Here is a 15,436-nt window from a genome sequence, read left to right as displayed (position 1 = left end):
AAGAGAACTACATTACCCACAATACCCAACACCCAGCACAATACTGTCTCCTTGGTCATTACATTATATGTGTGTGTCTTTATTTATTTATGTATTTATATCTGGCAGAGAGGAGTGTCAGGGTTGATCGTTGTGTGTTTGTTTCTGGTGACTCAGGAGCTTCTGGAGAAAGTGTGTGAGATGGAGTCAGAGCTTCGGTCCATCAGACAAGCTGCTCAGAACCAAGAGAGAACCATCCAGAACCTCACAGACAGCCTGAGAACTAAAGACACAGAGGTCATTATGTACACATGCACACACACACACACACACACACACACACACACACACACACAGACACACAGACACGCAGACACGCACACAGACACGCACACACACACTCACACAGACACACGCACACACATGTACACACACACAGACACACACACACACACACGCACACACACTCACACAGACACACGCACACACATGTACACACACACAGACACACACAGACACACACACACACACACACACACAGACATGCACACACACAGACACGCACACACACTCACACAGACACACGCACACACACGCACACACACACACACACACACACACACACACACACTCACACAGACACACACACACACACTCACACAGACACACACTCACACAGACACACGCACACACACGCACAAACATGTACACACACACAGACACACACACATTAACACAGACACACTCACACACACACACACAGACACACACACACACAGACACGCACACACACACTCACAGACACACACACACACAGACACGCACACACACACTCACACACACACACACACATTCACACAGACACGCACACACACAGACACGCACACACACAGGCACGCACGCACACACACACACACACAGACACGCACACACACTCACACACAGACACTCACTCAGACATGCACGCACACGTGTGCGTACACACACACACACACACACCACATCACATCACATGAAATATTTGCTAAAGATTCAGTATTGATCAACCTCATAAACTAAAAAAAAAAAACACATCTCAATAGCTTTTTGACTGAATTACAGGTTTGTAGTTTGCTGTGTATTAAAAGTTGTCATTTGTAAAAATCCTGTGAAGAGACGGGTGGATCTGCTGATTTTAGTTACTGTATCTGTGCTGTATGATTGACTTGATTATGAAGTAGAAAAACATGAGTTCCTTATCTGAGCAGATCTTTTGAAGAATGTGGGTCACCACACAGTTGCTGGTCCCATTGACTTCTGTTGCAGGGAAATAATGATCATTTACATTTTTGGGTAAACTGTCCCTTTAATTATGATGATTTTAAGATTTTTTTTACTTCAAAATATTAGAATAACTTTAAGTTAGAAAATAAAACCAAACTAGCAATTAAGAAGAATTAATTCTTAAGAATGTTTTATGAATCCAGTCCTTGTTCATTCCAGTTTTCAGTCACTTTTTTCTTGTGTGTGTGTGTGTGTGTGTGTGTGTCCTCACCTGTGTCTGTGTAGACTCAGGAGCTGTGCTGTGTGATTGAGGGCCAGAACAAAACACTGCGTAAAATCACAGAGACCCACCAGCAGCAGCTGCAACACACACAGGTGAGCACACACACAGATTGGGAGACAAACACACACAAAAAGGTGAGGACACACACACACACACACACATACACACACTGAAGCCGTGACGTTGGAGTTGCTAGCATCAGGCTGTACTGTGTGCTCTGCAGCTGCTCCTGATGAGTGTTTCCCTCTGTTTCTCTGTAGTCTTCACACGGCGCCGTGGACTCGGGTTCGGTTCTGGGCTCCCAGAGTTCTCTGCTCTCGTGTCAGCTGGAGTTGGAGGCGAGTCAGTGCGCTCACAGACTGACTCAAAGACGTCTGGAGGATCTGAAGCGAGAGCGAGAACGACTGCAGAATGACCTCCAGGAGGCGCTGCAGCACAGAGATGTCAGTCACAAACACAACCAGGTGAGTCTGCTTCACCTGCGTGCTGAGCCCAGATGATCTCACCGTGGTGTGAACACATCAGAGTGCTGCAGATGTCACTGTTATAGGTTTGTTTGTTCATGTTTCACTGCTTTCCTTTGATTTTCTGCATAAGCATGTGACACTAGTATGATCATGTTTTTCTGATGGTGGCTGTCTTTTCTTGGTGTAGATATGTTTTTTTGTAGTAATTTTTATTTATTGGTTACAATTGGTTTTGTTATAATACATATTGTTAATATTTTTCCTAGAAGAACAGCACAGGTTGCCTCGATGAGGAAAACATAATGGATATGATTGTGAATGAAGCAAAATATGAACCGATCACATAGAAATCATGTCATGACGGTCCTCAGTCCTGTAAATATAATGTGAACATGATCTGTAGACAGTGAGAGTTTTGGGGCAACACCAGAAATAGATGAGACAATAGGAATGTTTCGGAAACCATCATTGTTTCTGTGATTCTGATTGTGTGTGTGTGTGTGTGTGTGTGTGTGTGTTACAGGAGCTGCATGAGATGGTTGAGCAGCTGCGGTGTGAGCTGCAGGTCAAAGTGTGTGAGCTGAGAGATTGTGAAGCCTTGACTCGCTCAGAAATCACTGACCGGGACAAAAGTATTGCACAGCTCCAGCAGAGTTTATGCTCCAAAGACGCGCTGCTGCAGGTCCCTATCTCCTTCATACTGGAATGAAGACGGGACCTTTCTTGTGTTTTGTGTCAAACTTCAGCTTTGTTTTTCTTCCAGGAGTATGCAGAGCTTGACTCGTGTGACTCCAGCAGTCGCGAGGAGAGAGACGCGCTGCTGCAGACGCTAAGGAGCCGCATCCGAGACAGAGACGCCGCGCTGGAGGTGTGTGATCCATCACATCTATTCTGTCCTGTCTGGCTCTTGTAGACCCCCCCACACAGGTAGTTAGGTAGCTCTAATTAAAATCAAATGTGACCTTGGACCACAAAACGTAATTGTCAGTTTTTCTAAATTTGGATTTATACTTCATCTGAAAGCTGAATAAATGATCTCTCCATTGATGTGTGGTTTGTTCGGAGGACAATATCTGTCTGAGATACAACTATTTGAAAATCTGGAATCTGAGGAAGCAAAAAAAATGAAATATTGAGAAAATCATCTTTAAAGTTGTTCAAATGAAGTTCTTAGCAATGCATATTACTAATCAAACATTAATTTTGATAACATTTACAATAGGAAATTTCCAAAATATATTCATGAAACATGATCTTTACTTAATATCCTAATAGTTTTTGGCATAAAATAAAAATTTATAATTTTGATCCATAAAATGTATTTTTGGCTATTGCTACAAACATACCCCAGCAAATTAAGACCTAGGGACCCTTTGGTCTGTGTATTTTATGTGTCTCCTTTATTTGACACCCCTGATTCAGATCATCAGCTCGTTAGGAAAGGGCTCCATGAACTGAGCTGAGTGTGTCAGATAAGAGAGACCGGGTTTCAGGATTGAAACCACTGCACTATTCACACTGTTATTGCATCTTCTGTCACGTGATAGTGAGGTGATGAAACCTCTATCAGTGAGTGTGTGTTTGTGTGTGATTCCTCAGATCTACTCAGGTGATCAGATGCACCACTTTCCTTTTCTTCTGGAAGTCTAGCTGAAATCTGTGTTGTGTTTCAGCGTTCAATCGATGAGAAGTTCCTCTGTCTGGAGGAGAAGGACGGTGAGGTGCGTCGACTGCAGCTGGTGCTCCGTGAGAAAGAGCGAGACCTGGAGAGACTGCGCTGTGTCCTCAATAACAACAGCGACACCATCACGGTGTGTGTCACGACCAGCACTGATGCACACACTGGCTACATTTAAACCAATAACCAATAATCTGTTTGTAATTGGATTGACTGCTCAGTCAGACTGAAAAACCTTCATGAAACTCCTTATGCGATCCGACTGAACTCGATCAGAATTAAATTTCGATTCGATTGAAGGGGGTGGTTTATTCCTCTTCTAACACCATTGAGAGCCCATGTAAACACTCGATCAGACTGAAACCTGAAACTGAAAGGACTGTGCTTGTGCAATTATGCAGAAATAGCGTTTTGATGTATGATGTTCGGAAGAACGGCTCTTAATTTTGAATAAAGGTGTGTATGAATGAGTGTCCTGTCATTATAAAACTCTCCTTTACTTGGCAGCTGTGAAGTGGAGCAGCACAGCCTCCCAGCAGTCCTTCTTTTGGATTCTCATCCACAGGAACCCAGTTTGGGGCGCAGGGAGGGGCTTCTTTACTGCATGATAAATATGAGCAGCATGGCACAGTGGTATATATATATATATATATATATATCCATAAATAGATAAAATATTAAATTCTGCTCTTAAAAACAAAGAGTGTAGGAGACTGGTTATTATGTGCAAACATTGAAAAAAAAAATCTATTCCGATTTGAAGCTTGTAACATATAAAAGCGCACATCAACCCCATCACTTTATTTAGCGTTCATGTAAATACTACAATCAGATTCATCAGTTTTGAACCTGAACCAAAATTGTGCATGTAAGTGTAGCCACTGTCTGCTTAACTGTGTCTGAACTCTGTGTGTGCAGGGTTTGGATGCTCTGGTGCGAAGTAAGGATCTGGATTTGGAGAGAACGCAGGAAACGTGCCAGAAACTGGAGTGGATGAAACAGCAGAGCGATGAGAAACACACACTCGCTGTACAGGAGAGAGACGGCATCATTCAGCAGCTGCGGAAGGCGCTGCGCTCACACAGCAGAGAGAGCGAGGTAACACACACACTAGGCTAGTCTCACACACCCTACAGCAGTGCTTTCTGTCTGTTGAAAACATCTGATCACCTCATGAACACAAGCAGCAGGATCTCTGCTTGTCTGATGTTTACATTTCTGCATTCAGCAGACGCTTTTATCTAAAACTGCTTGTTACATTCAGGGAATGTGCTTTATCGGTCGCTTTCAAACCCCTGCCGCCGCTGGTGTTATACTCTACTGGAACGTGTAAACCACAGCTTTGCATCGGATGCACTGATGTAAACGTGCACAGAAACATCTGAAGGATGCATAAAAGCAGCCAATCAGATTAGAGCATTCAATTTCAGCAGCTCATGGCGTTATGCATCAGTCAGTTAATGCTACACACACACCAAACACAGATGTCCCCATGCACACTTTAAACACACATGGCCACTTGTGATGTGTTTGCAGGAGCTCAGGTCAGTGCTGCTGGAAGAAGTGTCCACTGCTGACCTGCTCCATGATCTCCAGTCCCATCTGACCATGAAAGAGCATCTGTTTCAGGAAGTGATGTCAGACCGTAGCCGGCAGGCACAGGAACACCACAGACAGCTGACGGAGCTGCTCCACACCATCAGCTCCAGAGATCAGGACATGAAGGTGCAGCTGATTGTCAGTTCATTACTGTCTGCTGGCTGATTTCTTCATCATGTTTGACATGTTCTGGTCTCTCAGGATTACAGGCAGCAGTCGGGCCGGGTGATTTCCGAGCAATCGGGTCAGTTGCAAGAGTTGCGGAGGCAACTAACATTGCGAGAACAGGAGCTGAATGACATGAACAGGCAGCGAGAGAAGGACGTTTCTGCGTCCAGAGAGCTGCAGAGACTTCAGGACGTACTCAAGGAGAAAGACACTTTCCTACAGGTCAAACACACTCACACACACTTGGCGGAACCTCATGAAGGGCATGCCTTTATAGCTGTTCAGTGAAAGAGAATCAGACTGACTAAAAAACAACTGACATATTCGTCTGCTTTTTCTCATTAAAAGGGGTCATATGTTGCCATTTCAAGTTTTCCTTTGTCTTTTGAGTGTTACATGCTGTTCCTGCTTAGATAAGATCCTTAAAGTTGCAGAGACTAAAGTCTCAAGCTAGGGTTGCTGTTATAGACGGTGTTAACGGTTTTACCGGTGTGAAGCACAGACACTACAATTAAAACTGAACGTGGCTGCTCTATGCAGCGTGCTGAACGACAGTCGCATCATGGATCAGATTTCATTTATCATTTGAGCAAGAAGAGTGAGGTGTGAGACATATGAGATGAGACGATGACAGAAGAGTTTGAAAAATACATGCAAAAGAACCGGATTTAAAAATATTTAGGATTTTGGATAGCCTGTTCTCTTCCACAGAGGTGGACTGTAGTGAAGTCTTTTTACTTTACTCAAGTAAATGTAAAAAGTATCTGCAGTGTATCAGTGTTATTATATTATTTACTTCACTAAAGCCTACTTTTTACGGCACTTCATTTCATAAATAAAAGTTGTTGTTCGTTTTATCATTAATACTTAACTACATAAAAAATGGACTGATTTCTTGTATTTTAAGTAAATCTTTGAATTACTTTTACTTAGTAAAAGAAAGTAATAGATTTCTAATGTAATTAACTATTAAATAATGTTTAATATGGAATGTAGTGCAGTAAAAAGAACAATATTATACTTTGGAATGTTGTGAAGTAAAGTTTTTTAAAGAAAATTGTCTGAAAGTACAGACACTTGAAGTACTTTTACAGTAGAGTAAAAATACTTCACTTCTGTTCTTTTTTTACAATGTGCACCACCGTACCAAGTTAATGATGGGCTGTGCATCAGTGTAACTTTGGTAATGATGGGCTGTGCATCAGTGTAACTTTGGTAATGATGGGCTGTGCATCAGTGTACCTTGGTAATGATGGGCTGTGCATCAGTGTACCTTGGTAATGATGGGCTGTGCATCAGTGTACCTTGGTAATGATGGGCTGTGCATCAGTGTACCTTGGTAATGATGGGCTGTGCATCAGTGTACCTTGGTAATGATGGGCTGTGCATCAGTGTACCTTGGTAATGATGGGCTGTGCATCAGTGTACCTTGGTAATGATGGGCTGTGCATCAGTGTACCTTGGTAATGATGGGCTGTGCATCAGTGTACCTTGGTAATGATGGGCTGTGCATCAGTGTACCTTGGTAATGATGGGCTGTGCATCAGTGTACCTTGGTAATGATGGGCTGTGCATCAGTGTACCTTGGTAATGATGGGCTGTGCATCAGTGTAACTTTGGTAATGATGGGCTGTGCATCAGTGTACCTTGGTAATGATGGGCTGTGCATCAGTGTACCTTGGTAATGATGGGCTGTGCATCAGTGTACCTTTGGTAATGATGGGCTGTGCATCAGTGTACCTTTGGTAATGATGGGCTGTGCATCAGTGTACCTTGGTAATGATGGGCTGTGCATCAGTGTACCTTGGTAATGATGGGCTGTGCATCAGTGTACCTTTGGTAATGATGGGCTGTGCATCAGTGTACCTTTGGTATTGATGGGCTGTGCATCAGTGTACCTTGGTAATGATGGGCTGTGCATCAGTGTACCTTGGTAATGATGGGCTGTGCATCAGTGTACCTTTGGTAATGATGGGCTGTGCATCAGTGTACCTTTGGTAATGATGGGCTTTGCATCAGTGTACCTTTGGTAATGATGGGCTTTGCATCAGTGTAACTTTGGTAATGATGGGCTGTGCATCAGTGTACCTTGGTAATGATGGGCTGTGCATCAGTGTACCTTTGGTAATGATGGGCTGTGCATCAGTGTACCTTTGGTAATGATGGGCTGTGCATCAGTGTACCTTTGGTAATGATGGGCTGTGCATCAGTGTACCTTGGTAATGATGGGCTGTGCATCAGTGTACCTTGGTAATGATGGGCTGTGCATCAGTGTACCTTGGTAAGGATGGGCTGTGCATCAGTGTACCTTGGTAATGATGGGCTGTGCATCAGTGTACCTTGGTAATGATGGGCTGTGCATCAGTGTACCATGGTAATGATGGGCTGTGCATCAGGGTACTGTGGTAATAATGGGCCAGACCCCAGTGTACTGCAGTAACGATGTGCTGTGCATCAGTGTACCGTGGTAATGATGGACTGTGCATCAGTGTACCAGGGCAATGATGGGCCAGGTGCCAGTGTACCACAGTAATGATTGGCTGTGTGTGCAGGAGTTTCTGCGGGGTCCGAGTGAGTTGAACTCCACACCAGAACCGGCACAGGGTGAGTTTTCACTGCAGTACCTCCCACATTAGATCAATTAAAATTATTGATTCACTACATTCTGTGTGTGTGTGTGTGTGTGTGTTTGTGTGTGCGTTTATGATGACCAGCCGTGTGTATGAGCAGCTCAGGTGATCTGGATGTACAAGCCATCAGAGATGAACTACAGCTGACCCTTAAGAAATACAAAGAGACTGAGGTAAACACACACACACACACACACACACACACACACACACACACACACACACACACACACACACACTAAATCAGGTACACATGTAGATCATGTCATTTTTATCTAGTTATCACTTTTCACAATTCATGTCCTAAATGTGGGAAAACCTTTCCTATTACTGTGTTCATTGAATAAATTAAGTGATTTTTAAAAATTCTTTAGTCGGTGCATTACAGTTTTTTACAGACGCTAGGACACATTTCTCAATACTTAGGTCACTTTTGCTAAACTCTTCACACAGTGAGCACAACAGAAGTCTATGTGGGCTAAACTGAGGATCAGTTATCATTGCTTTGGCACAAAATGCATTCAATGACTACATCTTTTCTCATTCAGACACAGCAACTGCCAAAACTCTTTGTACATACAGGCCAATTTGCACATGCTTACATACTGTTTTCACAACTGTTAAACTGATATTCAAAACAATAACATAATACAAAACTGAATAAGGCAGCAATTTGCTACATTTCTACAGTAATATTTGAATGAAATATATTTTAAATCTTAAAATTAAATGCTATAAAAACAATTATAAATATGACCAACTACATTATTAAATGTCCCTCCTGGACGCAATGAATGCTGGATGCCTGGACATATTAGCAGAAGATTGCCAGGGATGGATCAGGCATGCCAGAAGATTCTTTCATAAGATGTGATGTGGATGAAAACCTGTGGCCAAATGGAGAAGACAAAGTAGATTAGCATTACTATTGTATCTTTAACATGGATGGTGTGTATACAAATTTTTGTATTTTGGAATTACTCAAAATAAAAATAAATAAACAACATAAAATACTGATGAATTCTGCATCATGTCTGATTCATTCCAGTAACATATATTGCAGTGAATTATAAACAGAGATGTGTCCTTGTTTTACACAAGAAAACATTGTATAATGCAACATGTTGTAAGTGTTTTTCAGTACAGTAGCGGGATTTGGAGTCAAAAAGGTTGAGAAACACTGTAGTAATTGTTTTTCTGTCCTTTGTGTGTGTGTTTAGCGGGAGCTCTCAGAGATGCGCTCGGTTCTGTCTGCAGGGCATTACAACACATCAAGCTCTGATCAGCAGGTAACATCATGAGAGAGCACGTGTGTGTGTGTGTGTGTGTGTGTGTTTACGTTCCTCCAGTGTGTGTGTTAGTGTGTGTGTGCTTACGTTCCTCCAGTGTGTGTGTGTGTGTGTGTGTGTGTGTGTGTGTGTGTGTGTGTGCTTACGTTCCTCCAGTGTGTGTGTTTGTGTGTGTGTGTGTGTGAACTTGTGTTCTGTGTGTGTGTGAACTTGTGTTCTCTCTGTGTGTGTACTTACGTTCTCCGTGTGTGTCAGTGTGTCCTGCAGCAGCTGGTGTCGGAGCAGCAGGCGCTGAATGAAGCTCTGAGAGCAGAGAAGAGTGTTTATGAGAAGCTCAGATGTGTCCAAGGTCAGGACGACAGGTCAGAACTCCAGCACACACTCCGTGTTAAAATCCATCACTCATGATGCTGACCTGAGTGGCAAATAGCAAAAAACATATCATCATAATAGTCATAATAAAAATATCATAATAGTCGTCCATGTGATATGACTCTTGCATTCAAAGTCTTCTGAAGTCATGTGATGCTTTGTGTGAGGAAGAGACTGATATTAAACCAGTTTATCACTGAAAACATCTGTCTCTGCTGAAGCTTTCAGATCTCACACTCCTACCTGTGCATCATGTTTCACATGATATCAGCAAGTACAAACATCAGTCACAGAGCAAGTGTGTGTTGATAGAATGTTCACTGTTGTGTGAACTCTTGCTTTAAGAGCTGAAGAGCCACTGGCAGCTGTGTGTGAGTGGTTCTGTTCTGATGCGTCTGTGTCGTTAGCAGTGCTGAGAAGCCTGGAGCGCTGCACACTGAACTGCACTCGCTTCAGGTGCTGCGCCAACAGCTGGAGGAAACCCTGACGAGGGCCCGCGAGACGGCGCTGGTGCTGCACCGGGCCGTGCTGATCCAGACCGACTATGGAGGTGGGACACTGCAGGGCCACTAAATCTGAATAAACCTCTAGCTCGTCGCTGAAATGAAGACACATAACCAGCCAGTACTCGTGTGTGTGTGTGTGTGTGTGTGTGTGTGTGTGTGTGTGTGTGTCTGTATGTTTTATCCATTTATCCAAAAGATGTTTGTGTCTGTTGATGTTCTGTGTACGGTCTGCCTCATTCATTAATTAGAGTTCCAGAAACGCCGAAGCTGGACTGTAGAACATACTGGCTGTGATTTGGCTCTGGAAACAGAAATATAAGAACGAGATGTATGAAGAGAAGATTTAGTGTTTGTCTTGTTTCTTTCTAGAATCCAGCAGTGATGAAGATGAAGACGATTGTGACAGCAGCAGCAGTGAGGAGTTCCCAGACAGCATCGAGGAAGATGAGATCAAACTGACGGCTCAGAGTCTGACGAGCACGCAGGTAAGAAGAAAACCTCTGAGAAACAGCTCTTAAAGAAACACTAATTCAGAGTCTCCTGAAGCTCAGGGTTAGAAATGGAGTTGCTCATCTGTTGTACAAACCTTTCCATTACTGGGCCAGATGAAGGCCACAGCTCCTGAAGATTATAGGAATTATTTAAAAGATTCAGCTGCAACAAAATACTTTTTGTTTTATGGTTTTAATTTCATGTTTGTTGCTTGAAGCTCCTTCATCTCCAATACTAGCATACTTTTAAAAGACAACATCTTTAATTCATATACACATTTAACTCTTTCCCCACCATTGATAAGTTATCTCGTCTTTTAGAAGACAATGACAGTGCTTCCCCACCACAGACAAGTTTTTATGGCTTCTCGTGTCTTCACTCAGGGGCGCTATTACACATCTTCTGAACAAGTACAAAACCTCCCGAACAAAAACACAAGTGAACAGGACTGAGAAACGAGCGATCTCTTATGTCAACAAATGCATGTTAAAAATAATGTAAGCAGCATATAAATAAAAACTACATAATGTTACAGAGTAAAATGTTGATCCAGGAAGTGGTATATGTCTGTGCAGGTGTTGTTGAAAGCGATTAACTGGATTTATGCTTTGATAATCATACTGAATATTATCCAGATGTCATTTTGGAAAAGAGAAGAGGCTCTGATCTTTATTCTTGTGTTATGCATATTCAAATATTTAAATGGCAAAAATATACTGGAACTGAATTTGAGGGAAAATCATCAAAATCACTGGCGGTGGATGGCAACTTAAAAAAAAAAAGATAAATGCTGGCAGGGAAAGAGTTAAGAATCTGAAATATAGTCTTTAGTATTTGTTTGTGGTTAGTGTATCTGTGCGTGTTCTTCTGACAGAGAGCTGAGGAGTTTGGCAGGAAGCTGATGTCTCACAATACATCAGAGCAGAGAAACCAAGATAATAGTGAGACGGGCTGCTCCTCACTCGCTCGCTCCAGGTACCAAATCCATTCCCTTCAGATCGCTTGAGTCTGCTGGCGTCTTCCTGCTTTGATGCAATCGTATCTCTCACAGGAACGATCTGAATGAAGACGAGTCTGGATTAGCAGCGGATGAGGAGGAATCTGTCAGGTGTCGAGGGTCGGAGAAGCGTGAAACAGAACGGCCAAACTCCCGTGAGTCTCAGGAAGTTTACTCTACGTTCCGAGAGCAGGAAGAGGAGGAAGAATATTATGATGAAGATGGAGAGGAAGGGGAAGATGTAAGGGGCCCTCAGGGCAAGCGTGGGCCCCCAAATGTGAAGCTGCGGGAGGGGAGGTGTAAGAGGAGATGCACCAGACCTCATTCTCTGGACCTCGGAGCTCTGCTGTCTCACGAACCTGCAGGCCGGCACACAGTTCAGGTAATACATCATCAGCCAAATAACTAGCACTGGTTAACACTAACCAGCTTCATTTTCATACAGCAAAGTACAGACTGAAGTACTACATCATTCAGGTAAGAACAGTGGGTTTGTGAAGGATTCAGTGTTTGTTTTGTGATCAGGATGTAGGAATGAAACGAGAGGTCGAGGGTGACAGCAGTGGTTCGAGCACAGGAGGGGGCGGAGCCATTGGTTTCTGGCAGTATGTGGAGGCGGGGCTTCGGGAGCAGGCGGAGCGTCTCCGTGGCGACCTCGCAGTGAGTCGTCAGGAGAGTCGTGAGCTGCAGGAGAGACTGATGGTGTCCGAGGCAACGGTGCAGGCACAGGCCGAACAACTGAAAGACTACAGAGAGCTGCTGAGTGAGGAGACACACACACATACATGCACCATACTTACACATGCGCACACACACATCAAGTGATCCTTATTTATATGACTATTCTTACAATACAAATTCTTTTTAAATTAGCTTTCAGTATTCAACAGGGACATAGTGTAACTATGTACTATGTAACATGTTAGGGTTTTTTCTCCCGCTGATGAACGATACAAACATTGACAGCCAATCAGAATCTGTCCTATTGTAACGAGCTTGAGAATTTAAAGCCTCATACACAGCTGCGCTGAGAATAAACAGATGATATCGTCAGCTGGTGTGGACACTAATATCATTATCTTTATAGTTATCATTCTTGGTGTGTATGGGCCTTAAGAATTCTCTTAACAATTCTTTAATAGATTTGAATAATAGAAATGTGCTAGTGTTATGTGTAAGCCAGGTTAAAGAGATGGGTCTTTAATCTAGATTTAAACTGCAAGAGTGTGTCTGCCTCCCGAACAATGTTAGGTAGGTTATTCCAGAGTTTAGGAAAAGGATCTGCCGCCCGCAGTTGATTTTGATCTAGTAGCAATGTAAGTTAATATAATATATTATCTTAATGAGAACTGTCCCTGTGCTGTGATGTTGTGATATTTTACCTAGTAAAATATGTACAAATTACTGTGAGATCGGTGTAAAATTTCCACACTTTGCATTTAAATAAACACGCATTTTTATTGGTAATAGCAATCATACGTCATTTTATGATGGCAGACCTGACACTACACTGGCATTATTTTTACACTCACTAGAGGGCGCTAAAATGTCAAATGTAAATATAGGTCTTTATAAGATGCTTGCACAAATGACCTATAGGGTCGTATTTTGTTGGAGGACAGGATTGCATAACAGTGAAAGCTAACGCTATGTTTCCTAAAAGTGTGAAATGTAATGGTCCTAGTATTAAGCCTTTAAACAAATGTTGTCATCAATAGTGTCAAACGCTAAGATCCAGTAGGACAAAAAGAGAGATACACCATGATCAGATGATAAGAGCAGATCATTTGTATCTCTATTGAGAACAGTCTCAGGACTATGATACGGTCTAAATCCTGACTGGAATTCCTAACAGATAAGATTTTTCTCTAAAAAGGAACATAGTTGATGATACTACCTTTTCTAGTATCTTTGACAGAACAGGGTGAATCGAGACACATAGACACACACCATACTAACACGTATACACACACATCCACTCACACACACACTCACCCCTGTGATTTGTACTGATGGTTCTGTCTTTGCCAGCTGAGAGCGCCGTGCAACAGGACAGTAAGCAGGTGCAGGTGGATCTTCAGGATCTGGGATACGAGACGAGCGGCCGCAGCGAGAACGAAGCAGAGAGAGACGATGCCAGCAGCCCCGGTACACACACTTGACACACACATACCTGACACAAATACACCAAACACAAACCTGACACAAACATCAACACAGCAGCTCCAAACTAGTGCCTTTCTTTTCTGAAGGAATGAAAACCTTTTAAAAAGAGAAAAGTGGGACAATAAACATGAGTGTGGGATGGCCTTTTGCTTTAATGACACCAGCACTGGAACTACATGAACAGAAATCGATGATTATGTGACACACCCAAATTTCTGCTGCATTCTGGGACACAGATGATGCAGTGTCTCTCAGTCTCAAATGTTTTGCATGTGATGAACATTCATGTGCTGATTGAAAGTAGTGCTGCAGCTCAGTGCATGTCGTGTTCTTCTGTCTTCAGAGTTTGATGAGCTGGAGACGGGCGTCTCTCTCTCAGTTTCGGTAAGCAGACGCAGTGGCTGGAATGCAGACAGCGACGGTACGCAGAACGATGACCCGTCCTCACTGAAGCGTCTGGTGCAGGATCTGCGCTCACAGCTCTCTTGCTGCCAAAAAGTGATCCGCAGCCTGCAGCTGCGCATCCGCTCTCTCTCAAACACCTCCGACTACGCCTCCAGCCTGGAGCGCACGCCACGCAAGGTAACGCACCGGTGATGTTAGCACTGACCTGTTAGTAACGTTACCACCGCCTCATCTGCAGAATCACTTCAGACTAATCATATTATACTTTGATATGTTGCTCTCTAATACTCGGCTGTGATTGGCCAGCCATTCTTTGGCCAAAATCGGTAATGACACCAAACTTTATAATGAATTGTTGTCTTGCACAGCCATGCTGATTTCATGTCTCTCTAATAACTCCTGCTTTTTACTTTGGTCTTTCCCTCAGATTAATAGTTCAAGTTAATTCATCTGTTAATGAGATTAAGAGCCACACAGGCCAGTGTATTGAGCTGTGCTTCTGACCCGTCAGGTGAACTGGGCGTTTCAGGTGAGCTCGGCTCACAGCGGTCCAGATGAGGATGAGGGCTGGCAGTCAGACGGGCCGCTGAGACCCAGCTGCGAGCTGCAAGAGCTGGTGAACCGTGTGACACTGCTGGAGAAGCAGATCAGGAGCTCCACACGTGAGGGAAAGAGTGGCCCGGAGGACGGGAAATGTGCCACCTGGCCCGGGTGAGACACTTTCAAGACAGCCAACCTTTATTTTCTGCAGCTCTTTGGATTGAGTCAAAGCACCTTTACTGCAATAAACAAAGGAAATAACAGAATCAGTCATGCAAACTACATCAAATATAAAACTGATGCAAAAAAATGAGACTTCAATCCTGGTCAGATGGTGGGGTGGTATTTTAGTATGCAAATTTATTCAAAGAATATAGGAAATGAGAATACAACTCATAACTTGCAAACAGATTAGTAAGTATTAAAATCAGCTTCAAATATAGAAAATACAAATCCCAAAATTAATAAAGTTTTAAAAGCAATCCATGTATGATGGATGTTGCCCAATTAAGAGTAATACAAAATGCATTATAATATTCAAAAGTAATCAAGATGTTAAAAATAATAATGCAAAGTATACAACAATACCCTGCATATCAAAA

At 43.0% G+C, this 15,436-nt stretch overlaps 1 protein-coding gene across 9 annotated transcripts in view; it reads left to right on the top strand.

Annotated features, from left to right (window-relative positions):
• The window catches only part of LOC127951615 (myomegalin), a 53,607-nt gene that overhangs the window by 15,844 nt on the left and 22,327 nt on the right, over nucleotides 1-15,436 (top strand). For 6 of the 9 annotated variants that reach the window (XM_052549602.1, XM_052549599.1, XM_052549601.1 and 3 more), the window contains exons 11-31: nucleotides 157-276; nucleotides 1,528-1,617; nucleotides 1,786-1,989; nucleotides 2,516-2,674; nucleotides 2,756-2,860; nucleotides 3,666-3,803; nucleotides 4,589-4,768; nucleotides 5,207-5,395; nucleotides 5,471-5,659; nucleotides 7,990-8,041; nucleotides 8,152-8,240; nucleotides 9,288-9,356; nucleotides 9,612-9,718; nucleotides 10,136-10,278; nucleotides 10,604-10,719; nucleotides 11,601-11,701; nucleotides 11,778-12,105; nucleotides 12,249-12,486; nucleotides 13,755-13,871; nucleotides 14,233-14,471; nucleotides 14,806-15,005. In XM_052549602.1, the coding sequence (XP_052405562.1) occupies nucleotides 157-276; nucleotides 1,528-1,617; nucleotides 1,786-1,989; nucleotides 2,516-2,674; nucleotides 2,756-2,860; nucleotides 3,666-3,803; nucleotides 4,589-4,768; nucleotides 5,207-5,395; nucleotides 5,471-5,659; nucleotides 7,990-8,041; nucleotides 8,152-8,240; nucleotides 9,288-9,356; nucleotides 9,612-9,718; nucleotides 10,136-10,278; nucleotides 10,604-10,719; nucleotides 11,601-11,701; nucleotides 11,778-12,105; nucleotides 12,249-12,486; nucleotides 13,755-13,871; nucleotides 14,233-14,471; nucleotides 14,806-15,005 (3,173 nt within the window). The remainder of the gene's footprint in view (nucleotides 1-156; nucleotides 277-1,527; nucleotides 1,618-1,785; nucleotides 1,990-2,515; nucleotides 2,675-2,755; nucleotides 2,861-3,665; nucleotides 3,804-4,588; nucleotides 4,769-5,206; nucleotides 5,396-5,470; nucleotides 5,660-7,989; nucleotides 8,042-8,151; nucleotides 8,241-9,287; nucleotides 9,357-9,611; nucleotides 9,719-10,135; nucleotides 10,279-10,603; nucleotides 10,720-11,600; nucleotides 11,702-11,777; nucleotides 12,106-12,248; nucleotides 12,487-13,754; nucleotides 13,872-14,232; nucleotides 14,472-14,805; nucleotides 15,006-15,436) is intronic. The other 3 variants (XM_052549603.1, XM_052549597.1, XM_052549600.1) reach the window with 2 other exon arrangements.

The sequence above is a fragment of the Carassius gibelio genome, chromosome B2 (assembly GCF_023724105.1).
Source record: "Carassius gibelio isolate Cgi1373 ecotype wild population from Czech Republic chromosome B2, carGib1.2-hapl.c, whole genome shotgun sequence".
NCBI classification, from domain to species: Eukaryota; Metazoa; Chordata; class Actinopteri; order Cypriniformes; family Cyprinidae; genus Carassius; species Carassius gibelio.
The sequence above is the reverse complement of the archived record's forward strand: the minus strand, read 5'-3'. Positions and strand labels throughout refer to the sequence as shown.